Raw genomic sequence first — 12355 nt, forward strand, 5'->3', positions numbered from 1 at the left:
AGCAAGCTCTGGTGCCCCAGTCCCACAGCTGGATCAGCAGATGATCCTGGAGCTTCATGGACTACCTTGGATAGTTTCAGAGGAAGTTGGTTAGAAGGTGATTAATTCATTTTATTTTACTTAACATTTATTAAAAATAATTTAACTGATGACTTTTCATAATATCTTGGAGTTTAGAACAAAGTTAGGAAACTTTGCCATGACTCAAATTGAGATAATTCTCCAAAACCTTTGGCCACAGATGGACTTCTGTTATAGTTTATTGTCTTTTTAAAAGATAAACACCAAAATATTTCCATTTAGAATGAAACTTTTAAAATGACAGGAAGCAATAATCTGTTTTTCCCACATTAAACCAGTATTCCCCATTCTAGTCAGCCATTATAACCATAATGTAACAAATATTTTCTTAATCCACTTTTTTAAATTACCACACAACAAAACCATCTTGCTGACTGTTTCTCTGCGACACTTTGCAAATTTGTAAGCTTATTAATCCGAATTAGAGCCTCTAGTGACCATCTGCTGTCGCTCCGCGCACTATTTTGATGCTGCATCCTCCTCAGCCCGCCCCCTGTGTGTGTGTGTGTGTGTGTGTGGGGGGGGGGGGGGGTGTATACTACCGGGCGGAGTGATTCGTGCTGGTGTCTATTCCGTGCGCGCGCGTGTGTGCACTACTGCGAGCTACGACTGCTGCTCGTCACTGTGCCGCGAGCAGCGACTAGAGGACCAGATTTAACAGAAACCCTCCGAGTCCATCCATCCTGCTGCAGCGTTTCCTCTGGACACCAAGGCTGATTTCTGGTTCCCGCTACAGACCAGAGGCTTCTGCCAGGAGGATAATCTGTGACACGTTACGATGCTACATGTCAGGGACCTCATCTGGGGATGGCTGCTCATCGGCTGCGCAGGTAAGGGCACCTATTTGTTCTGAAGCGGTTCTGGATCCGAGCAGAAATCGGTCCGGAAAGGGGGCCGATCGGTGCTGAAGCATCCCCCGGATCTGCGCTCATGGCACCGACTCCGGTTCGGACAGGCGCGCGCGGCTCAAAAGCAGCAAAAATGCGCAACTGACTCGCCCAAACAAGAAAAAACAAGCAACTAAAGTTGATTTCGAAGGCGAGATGAGCAGTTTCTGTGTGAAAACCAAAACGGATGTAAAAGTCATGCATTCACTCCGTTTCTGGTGGCTTAGAGACGCGTTTTGTTTATGTATCTTTTGTATTTCTGCGCGTAAATCTGAATAATCGCCAGAGTTAGAATAAACGTTTTACTCTCGTGTGTGTTTTTCTGCACGTGCCGCGTTTTGATGGGGTTTTGCTGAATTCTGAGGGAGGATGCTGGAGGAGACTGCAGGAGGACGCGCTGGTGGTCCTCCACATTCTGGGCTGGTGCGCAGCTTTTAGCTCCGCATGTCAAAGGAAACGCGTGTTCACGGAACCAAACGTGGCTTGTGGGGTTCAGCCAGACGCAGCGAGGAGGACGCGGCTCTCCTCAGGGATGCTTTTTGGACCATTTCATCCCCGAAATCAAAATCTTCTCTTTTTTCTCCGTAACTGAAGAAATCAGTTGGCATGTCATCATAATCCCAAACATGATTATGTGTTGTGACTTTAATTTGTGTTTAATGTTTTATTAGTTCTGAACTCGATTGCGCGTAACCCCCCCCCCCCCGCGCGCGCAAAAGTCGCACCGACAGCTTCTGTTCCAGACTGATTGGATCACCGCTTTAATTTGGTTGGTCGGGAAGAAGTTCGTCATCCATTGAGCACGGCTGAATAGTCCTTCAGTGGACACAATAGAACCCAATCCCAGGGCTCCCATGGTTACCCCCCCCCCCCCCCCATCCACCCACCTGCCCCCTCTTCTCTGCAGCTGAAGTGAAGTTTGAGGACCCCCAGGGGTTATCAGTAGGGGGGGGGGGGTATAATTTCATTTATCAGATGTTTTTTTTATCACCTCCAGGTTTCAGGTTGATTCGCAGACACTGTTTGTGTTTAGATTAAAGTTTCATTCAGCTACTGGTGACTCTGACCCTGCAGGATCTCCTGCTTCCTTCAGATGCTTCTGATACTAGACCTTGATTCAAAATTTACTAAATTCTAGTTGGAAGCGATTCATTGATCCTGGTTGTGATTATTTTAATCTACGATGTCTCTTGTCCGTGAGTTGTGGGAGTTTGGCTCATATTAATAAGAGCTTTAAAGCACTCCGTGCCTTTGTTGTTTACTATGACCCATGTTCACTGTTTTCCATCTTTATATTATTGATCATCTTCACAAATATAGAGTTTGATCACTAATGTGCTTTGGTTCAGAAGCCTGCGTTTTAATAGGATCAGCTAAGGAGACTGCAGATTTGACATCCCATCAGCAGGTGGCAGCGTTGAGCTGCTTAGTGGTGTAAAAGGCTTAAATAGTACTGCAGCGTGTCGAATACAACAGAGAGAAATGCTACAGGAGCTAAAAGCACAGAACAGAGACGATAAAGCACGATGCAGAATGGTTTAGGTTGATGGTGTTGGTTCTGGGATGTCCTGAAGGTCTCTCCAGACAAACTTCATCTCAAAACAGTCCCACATTTGTTGAAGGCAATTGCTTCTGAAAGTTCAATAAAGATGTAAACAAATGACGACAGGACTAAAGTGCTACAAGATTATTTGCACATTTTCTCACTTTTGAGGCTAATAAGACACCAAGTCTGAGTCAAGAAAGCTTCTGGCTTAAAGACACATTCCATAATTATCATCCTGGCTGCTGTGTACAACTTGGCCAGGTCTACTGTTGCATACGACATAATAGCAAACACTTTGCATTAGGGACAGACCAACGCATTGAGCTGATATTTGCCGTTTTAATATATTGGCATTGCCTAGTGGAGCCGAATTAAAATCAAGTGCAGCTTTACAATCTTATTAAAATGTGTAAAATGTGTATTTCATTCCTGAAAAAGCACATTTATTATAAATGCTCTGAAACCTTGTTGTTATCCAGCTTTTCTTCTTATTGACCTGTGTTCTACATTCATTCCTTCGTCATTTTGCTCATTTTTTGTTTAACTGTGGTTAAAGGTTTGATTTTATCGCCGTGCACAAAAGGAAGATTCAACATTTGGTTAAGTTCAGTGAGAGCGTTTTGCTTGAAAATCAGGTAGAGCATGTCAGATACCTTCCAAGAAATCTATGTATACATATATATATATATATACATATATATATGTATACATATATATATACATATATATATGTATACATATATACATACATATATATATATGTATACATATATATATATGTATGTATATAAATGTGAGACCCATTGGTTGTTCTTGCCGTTTTGCACTCTCAGACTGTGGGCCACAGCTCCACCTCTGCTGTGGCACCAGGCAGCAACACTCTGGATGTGTTCATTTTTTCTCCATCTGATTCATGACCCTGCCCAGATATTCTGACTCTCCTGCAGTTTGCTCCACCTCGGAGGTAAAGAGAAAGGTAGCTACAGGGAGATAATTAGACATCTGAGCCTGGGCCGTGCCCCGTTGCTGCAGATAGAAATTCTAATAAATTGATCCCATTACTTGATGTATTTGATAGACCCTGGGTGTATTGAATGGGTAATGACAGCATCTCACAGTTTGAGGGCTGGGCAACTTAATTACATTCATTGATTTCCAGTTTCGCGTGCAGTTGGGTGATAATTGAATTTTGAGACTAGAAACATGTATTAGAATGCAGGACCACCGCACCTCTCAAGACACGACCAAATTACTGCCAGAGTGAATAAAATATCGTTTTAGAAGTGGACTGGTGCTTTTTCTTCTGATGAGTTCAGTGTGCAACAGCAGCTCTGTGTGTGTGTGTGTGTGTGTTATTGAAGCGGTCCACCGTAACCGCGATCATCGCCTGGTAACCTGAAGGAGTGCAGGTGATGGAGGATAATCAGAAAGAAAAACTCCACAGGTTACACAGTGGAGACGTGAGTACCACAGAGTTACGGGTGGAAAGAGGGCACAGCTTTGCACCAAAGCGATGCTTCATTAAACGCTTGCACAAGATCTCGAGCCTATGGTTGTAGATTTAGCGATTGATTAGGTGGGTTTCTTGCTGTTTATGGTCTTGTACTGTCAGGGGCAAGAATGGGAAAAAGGAAACTTGATCAGCTTTTGCTGCACTGTGATGCAGATTCATCACCAATGCACTGGTTGGTTGAAAACATGCATACAGGCTGCATGTGTGTGTGCTAGTTGCATATCAAAACCTGTTGCTCCTGTTGCACAGTGATTTGTTGTTTCATCTGATGCCGTAAAACTCCTAATATAAGCACTGGTAAATGCAAGAGAAGACTCGTGTTCACATCATGCGGTGAGATGATTTCCCTATAAAAGTCTAAATGCACGTGTTGAGGGAGCGGACGCACAGATCCTAAATGCTCTACATGTGGAACGTTTATTGCTGTGGTGGGTTCAAAGCCACCGTGAAAATAATACTGGCTATTTTTGACTTTGGAGAACTGGGAAAAGTTGCCAAACAAGGGAAAATAACAAGACACTTGAAGTCCGACTAGAACTCGATCCCCGGTCTTCCAAACGTCTGCACCATGTTGGCTTCAGTCAGCGTGATGCTTGCAGCTGTTAACTACATTTGATCTGAACTACATTAAGCTGCTTTGTGATTCAGGACAATTAAAATTGCTTCATATTTCCTCGATTATTTAACCTTCCTGACATGTTTGATTGATTTTATGAGTTGTTTTAATTCCCCAATCAGCATTGAACCGGTCACACAAACAAACGCACATTAATTCAAAAAGACGGGTGAATTAATGACTTTTTAGTGGCTGGATTGAGACATTTTTGTTCATTTATAAATAGTGAAAGACACGTAGAAAAGTAGTGGAGCGACTTTCCCACCCACACACTTCACTTGGGCAGCTGCCAAAATACGTGTGGGATCTATTTTAGCATCTTTTTCTATTCTTATGCTTTACTTTCTGTTAAAAAAAACTACCAGTTGGGTTTATTTTCAGTCTCTGCAGTGCATGACATCATCCTTGAGGGTGCTTTATGGTATTTTATTTAGAAAAGTTGTGCTATTTACAGTTTATCGTTTTTTTTTCATGTACAAATTATAAAAATAATTCTTGAACCTTCCCAGTGAATCTCAGTGGAAGAGCCACACATAGCTGGTGATGGTTGACTTGCATGAGACCAGCTGGAGCCGTTTTCCACCAGCGGGTCCAGTCCTGGTTTAGAGGAAACGTCCGATGTAGGAAACGCTCTTTCGGCTTTCTCGTCTAAATCACGAGTTCAAGGGCAGACAAAAGGGCGTAGGAACAGTTCGCTGTTTCAGAAATACGATCCGCTTACGCCCGAACATCAGGGTCGAGTTTAGATGATGAAGTGGGGAAAATATTTTGTGGGGGCCATTTATTACCGCTAAATTTCAACTGCTTGTGGCTGCTTATCCTGTGTGGAGCAATGATGGATCTGTACCTGTTTGTCAAATCTTGAAAATGTGTGTAATTTTAAAAGAGACTTCATGAACTATAACTATTATAATGGCCACATGGTCTGTATGAAACATGTTTATGAAGCTATTTGAATAAAACACCTCTCACATAAAAGTAGGGCTGGGGGTAAACGATTATTTTTAAAACGATTATTCTGACGATTATTTTATCGAATAGTCGACTATTCTAATGACTATTTAGAAAATTAATCTAATGATTATTTTTCTATTGCACAATTAACAAAAACCAGAAAATCTCAAATAAATTCCTCAAAAAATTGATAAATTCTTACTGTAAGAGAATAAACACTACAGGCCTTCCATTTTGTATACCACTGCGTTTATTGTGTTGCGGTTGGTTATGTTCTGGTGACGTGTAGACCTTGGGAGTGCAGGCTGCTGCCTGAGAGGTGGTAGAAGATGGAGTGTCTCCATGCTGCTTTGTTTTGGTCACTTATGTGCGTGAGGCGAGTGGTCTTACGGGTTAAACCAAACTCAGGTGGTATTTTACACTAAACCGAAAACCCACAACACTCTAAATGTAATAAAAGGGAGATCTACACCACAAAAAAGATTAACTCTAAACCAAAACGTAACAGCTTATCCCAACGCAAGAAGCTGTTAGCGAAGATGCTAACAGTAGCTTTACCAACGTTAAGTTCAAGTTACCAAGTTTAAATAAACCAAAAACACCCGGCAGCAAACAGACCAGCACGGAGGAGAGACTGCTACCACCAAAACAGCTCTCCTCGTGTCTGAAAGAAGCTCCTTAATGAAGGGAGAAGCGCTCCCGGTGATGTTCTACATCTGCGGTAGAGACGAAGCAGCACATCTGACCCCGGAAGTTGTTGTCCGTTGCCGGGAGACGAAGGGGCAAAACAGGAAAATAATCTAGTAGTGGACGGACGTTGTTCCGGGTCTTCGGTATTTGGCGGAGATGTTAGTGAAGGCGGAGAAGAGGGCGAACTAGAGGAAAAACAGGCAGATTCCTCCTCCATTTACAAACTCCTGGGGATGCAACAAGTGGGCGCGGGGCGTCAACTTCCGGATCTGACGTCGACAAATTTTTAGAATCGAGCCGTCGACTTCGTCGAGGCTTCGCTACAGCCCTACATAAAAGCAATTTCAGTCGTTTTATTCTTGACATTTTCAATAGCTTCTAGAATGAGCCGTTCCAGTTGGAGCTGGCCACGCCCACCCCTCCTCCACTCAGGCTGCTATAAGCTGAGAAGCTCTGAGGTCTGGGAGGATCTCCGAGTAGAGCTGCTGCTCCTCCAGCCTGGAGTGGGGATTGGGGGTTCTATGCAAATGCCCCATTTGTGACATCACACACAAAGGCTTTTTGAAACGGCTTGTTTTAGGCAAAACTAAACAATGACAGAAAATGGATGGAAGTGTTTTTCCACATTTGGAGACATTATAGAGCCACAGCGCAGCACAAAAGGAGGCAAAAGGTGAATTTTACATAAAATGTCCCTTTTAAACAAAGCCACAAGGTCTTGTGCAATCTGCCGATGCCCAGATGAAGTAAACATCTGTAATAATAACTAATCCAGTCTTTTTATGCTTTCTTAAACTTGTTGAGCGGACATCTTTAAATAGATGGACTTTAAAAGGGTTGATGTTGTTGATGCATGAGAGATGACCATTTTCTGTGAAGCCTTAGATATTTTGCTAACATATGTTAAAACATGGATATTTGACAACTCTGTGGAGAATGCCTTGGGATAATCCAGCTGCCACCACCCCTACATTTAGCTCAGTATCTTTAAAGTGCTCTCAAAGTTTTGTTTGCTGCACTCGACTGGCAAAGTTACGCCGTTTTAGGTGACGTCCCGTCCCAACTGTCCCTGAATAAATAGGTCTACTGTCAGATGTTGTGATTCTACCAGTTTGTGATCGTTCATCCTGCTTCAAACAAAAAGCGTTATTCCTGTTTGTAGCAGCGAGGATAAATTCATGGTCGTTGTTCAGAAACGCCTGTCAGCATCGCAAAGAGCGTCCACCGACAGTCTAGAACGGCTTTTACTCAGACGTTTGCATGCAAGACAAATGAGACAAAAGCTTTGTTCTTTGTCTCTAAACTAACCTCTCTGCTCTGGGGCCCACTACAGAACTCCAGCCCAGCTGCAGGGAGACGTTAGCATGTATGTGAAGAGAGCATGACGTACATGACATTGCTCTGTGGTAGCTTTAAGGGGTAGGGAACATTAAATCAGTTCAGAAGTAATCCTGGCTCTCACCAGCCACTGCACCTGGCTGCAAAGCATTCTGGGAGCTCGAGGACCACGCTGCAGCAGGCGGTGGTTAACATGTTGTCCTTGTGGAGGAAGAAGCAGCATCACAAGCTGCTGGCCAACATGTATGTAATGTTCAGCTATCACAAAGTGTTTGTCGGTTCACGTCTTTGCAGGGGAGCACTTCCTGTTTTTGTGTTATCGTTTTCAAGAAAGAGCTCCCATCTGCTCGCCACCACTCCCGCTAACAAACACAATCTAATTCTGCAAAACTGGGGTTTAGATGAGATCGGCAGTCCCAGCATGTGTTTCTGCACCAGCAAACAGCTGATGGAAACGTGTAGCCAGATTCCTCCCGCTCACTGCGTGGTCATAAAAGTTAATTAGATTTTCATGCGCGGATAATTTTATATCGATTTATGTGTATTTTCTGGTTAGGATCCCACTTTAAATACTAATGAAAAAAACAGCGTGAGGACTGCAAATAAAACAAAAGGTTGTGATGTCACTAACAGCTGGTGATGATCGGTGGACGACCGGGCCACACTGGAGGTAAAAACAAAAAGTTTGAAATGCAAATGAAAAATGTTTCCTGTTATCAATAAACTCGTGTCACATCAGAGCGCTGCTGAATCTGAAAGGGCTGATGGTGCCAACAAAAGTCCAGAAAGACTCGCCTGTCTGTTTTATTTCCTCTGACTGTTAGACGAGGATGAGCTGCCTTTGCATATTAATCAGCACATGAATGGGAGCCGTGAGTGATTTTTCATTGTGAGAGCTCTAAAGGGGTTCTATTGAAAACCGACTGTGCGGAGAAGACGACGAAGGAAGAGAAAAAAATCCGAGAAAGGGTTAGGTTTGTTTTAAACTCTCCCTCTTCCCATTCTCACTTCGTCTCCACGAGCCCAGAGTTTGATTTTGAGAACAATGCTGATGATAGAGCTGCACAAATGTAAAGATGCGATGAAAACTAATGCGATGCTTTGATAATTAATACAAATAATTTACATAACAGCTCTTCAAAGTTTAATTGCTTTCATATAAATGTAAATGTGGAACTTATTTAGCTCAAATTAAGCTTAATTTGTCAGCAAAGTGACATTTAAACTGAGCATTGTGAGTTTCACATGCAGGCTGAATGTGAAAATAGTCTTCTACTCTATTTCCTGCGTTAGCCACTAAAGGAGACAAGACGGGGAAACGCTTGGGTCAGAGAAAACTGCACAGATCTATGTCACACAGAAAATTTGCATAGACTCCTCCATCTTGGCTCGTGACGTGGATTACTGTTGTTGGTTTAGCGTCCAGAAGAGAGCTCGGCTACTAGAAGCTAACGGTTAGCATTAGCAACTCCACAACATGGCAGAACACATTCGGGCTTGTGCTATTTGTGGAGATAAAGCATCAACGTTGCAAAGCAATTAGAGCAGGGGTGTCAAACATGCGGGCCGCATCCGGCCCGCAAGCGGGTTAAATCCGGCCCGTGAGACGGTTGTGTAAACTTTATTTTCATACTTTATAATGTAGAGTGAAAATAAACTTATCTTTGTGAGCAAGTTTCCTCTGTAATGAGTATAAATAAAACAAAGCTGCGCTCAAGGCTCACACAAGAACTTGAATCACATCCTGAAGCTGGCGCCACTCAGGATGTGATTCCTGATGTTGATGTGCTGGTGAAGCTAAAAGATGTGAAGTAAAATGAGTCAAATATACTTTAAGTGCTGCATGAAACTGATCTAGCCATGTGATCTGTAAGCTCTTTGAATCACTAAGGAATGTTTTTTTTATTGATTGATTTTTTTAATTTTTTTTTTTCAAATTTTCAAGTACACTTCAGGTGTTGTACTTTTTCAAGTACACTTCAGGTGTTGTACTTTTTCAAGTACACTTCAGGTGTTGTACTTTTTCAAGTACACTTCAGGTGTTGTACTTTTTCAAGTACACTTCAGGTGTTGTACTTTTTCAAGTACACTTCAGGTGTTGTACTTTTTCAAGTACACTTCAGGTGTTGTACTTGGACTATTTTGGATACACTGTCCTCAGGCTCCAGCCTTGTTTTATATTGATTGTATTAAAACAAAGAAAACAATCTGAAGTTGTTTTTAATTTACCGGTCCGGCCCACTTGGGACTAGATTTCCCTCGATGTGGCCCCTGAGCTAAAATGAGTTTGACACCGCTGGTTTAGAGGCAGTGGAAGAGTCGTGTTGCTGTTAGCCAATCAGGAATGAGACTTTTGCATATCCTGAATAACAACGAACACACACACACACACACACACACACACACACACACACACACACACACACACACACACACACACACACACACACACACACACACACACACACACACACACACACACACACAATGCATTCATTTACAGAGACCTTACAGAGAAAGAATGGGACCTTTAATGTTGGCATTTACCTGTCACACATCCTGTTTGTGCATTCATCTAAATTTAGTCAAATGTGCCAAAGGCATTGCTACGTTGTACATGGACGGAAATCCTTACAGGGAGACAGTTTGACTTTCATTTAGCACCCTCTAGCGTCTGTTTGTAGAACAGAAAGTTAAACTCATCTCCTCTCTGTACGATCGACTTTTTAACGCCTCAATCAAACGGCTGAAACATCTCCCCAGCCTATTAGTGTCTACAGGAGTGATTCATCACTAAACACGCAGAAAATGCGCTGAAAGCAGCCTGCAGTGCCACCGGAAGTGGGATATTCTAGCAACAGGGAGCAACAGGGGCTGTGTGGCCTTTCATTAACCATGCAAAGGTTCATTTTAGCAGACACTGGCTCAAGAAAAATGTCATGAATATGAAAACGTTGCACAGTATCCCTTTAAACTTAAACAATTCTCATGTTTTCTGTAAAACAAACTCTGACATCTTGTCGAGGCGACTGAGCGTCGGCTCTTAAAGGATTCAGAAAATAACCGATGTGAGTGTGCCGTCTCGTAATCGGCGAGCGAGGTGAAGTTATCTCTGAGAGCGTTTTTGATTCAAAGCAATCCTTTGTAGCTGCCGCCTCGCCTCGCTGCTTGTTGGATTTTGGATGATGATTGGGGGATATTTAGACTTTATTTGGGACACTTTTAAATCCTATGACTGAACCTCGCCGGCGTTTTCAGCTTGATGATGGATGTCGCTTTTGCATGTAGCTCAATGCTTATTCTTTTCTCCTCTGCTGAGCTCTTTCAGTGAAGCTGCCAAGTCTGGTGCAAATGCCCAAGGTGATTATTGACTACATTACAGAGTAACAGAGTCCCAGTGTGATGTCGCTGTCCTCCTTCGAATGCCTGGAGAGCTACAAGCACCCGCTTTATTTGGAATAGATCTTGATATTGGTCATTCACTTCTCTTCATTCACAGCAGCACTGAAATATTTACAGGACCCCGCAGCTCGGCCTGGGACTGATGAGCAGATGGCCTTTGTGTCTGTGAGAGTCAAACAAGTAGCTTTGTTTTTCTTTTCAACAGTTTGATTTTATCTAAAGTTGCATAAAAATGACATGTTTGGCTAGTTTTGTTCTCTCAGAATAAAGCAGGTATGTGACGAGGACAAAGACGTTTCCGTGATGTAAAAACAACGTCCTGAACATCGATGGGCTTTATGAGAGGGGCACATAACAGAGCGTGGGGGCTGCATATTGCATTTCATGTCCACGGTGAAGTCAACATCATCATCATGGTGGCAGCAAACCCTTGACACAGGGACAGTATAACATACCGCGGCTGGTATAGAAAGTGACACATGACGTTCCACATTGGACTCATGCCTAGCCTACAACTTCATCACGCTGTGTGTACGGTCTAGCTAGAGTGTCACGCCAAGATGTGGCCAGATGTGATCATTTGTATACATGGTTGATGCATCATGGGAGACGTGTGGAGTGTGTTGAGGGTACGACGGAGTGGAAAATTGCAGGGGAACCCCGGGTGGCAAGTTCTCAGAGTACATCATTATGCACTGATGTCAAAGTGAAGGAGGTTTGCCAAATTTGCTTCATTCCAGTTATGATCTAATAGGTTGTAGAAGTCAGAGCAGAAAGGGGGACGTTCAGTGCAACAACCACTTACCAGAGATGGGGAATTGTGGCATCAGCAAGTCTTCTCCATGCCGTGTTTTCTTCAGCTCAGCAACTAAACCAGGTGATTTGAATCAGCACAGTGAATGAACCTGGGGCTGAGCAGAACAAAAACAAGGCATGGAGATGACTTGTTGATACCACATTTCCCATCTCTGGGACTTACCCACATCACATATCCAATCATCTATCCCCTATATTGACTTTCTCAAGGACACAGAGAGCTGTGGTTCCACACCTAGTCTGTGACCCCCCAAAGGGGGTCCCTAAGAATTGCCGAGTGTCCCCACAATTTTCTCTGTGCTGTGGTTGTGAGCTTACCAATTATATTAGTAAAAATTGCATTTATAAAATCCAAACTACACCTACAAAAGTATAATAAACGCTCTATAAGAGTTCTACCTCTGTATGTCTTCTGTATCATGCGTGGATGCAGGTATGAACTGGGGTAAGGGGGTTCTTGTCTAGGACACAGGTAGGGGGGTCCTCAAGGAAAGGGTTGGGAACCAATTATG

General features: G+C 43.1%; 1 protein-coding gene across 12 annotated transcripts in view; it reads left to right on the forward strand.

Annotated features, from left to right (window-relative positions):
- The first annotated feature begins 631 nt into the window (after window positions 1-631).
- ncam1a (neural cell adhesion molecule 1a) overlaps window positions 632-12355 on the forward strand; it is a 434538-nt gene continuing 422814 nt past the window's right edge. For 3 of the 12 annotated variants that reach the window (XM_070555483.1, XM_070555485.1, XM_070555489.1), the window contains exon 1: window positions 633-911. In XM_070555483.1, coding sequence (XP_070411584.1) covers window positions 860-911 — 52 coding nt within the window. In that variant the 5' untranslated portion in view covers window positions 633-859. Of the gene's footprint in view, window positions 912-12355 lie in introns of all 12 variants that reach the window. The other 9 variants (XM_070555488.1, XM_070555486.1, XM_070555487.1 and 6 more) reach the window with 7 other exon arrangements.

This window comes from Nothobranchius furzeri, chromosome 10 (assembly GCF_043380555.1).
Source record: "Nothobranchius furzeri strain GRZ-AD chromosome 10, NfurGRZ-RIMD1, whole genome shotgun sequence".
In the NCBI taxonomy this organism is placed as follows: domain Eukaryota; kingdom Metazoa; phylum Chordata; class Actinopteri; order Cyprinodontiformes; family Nothobranchiidae; genus Nothobranchius; species Nothobranchius furzeri.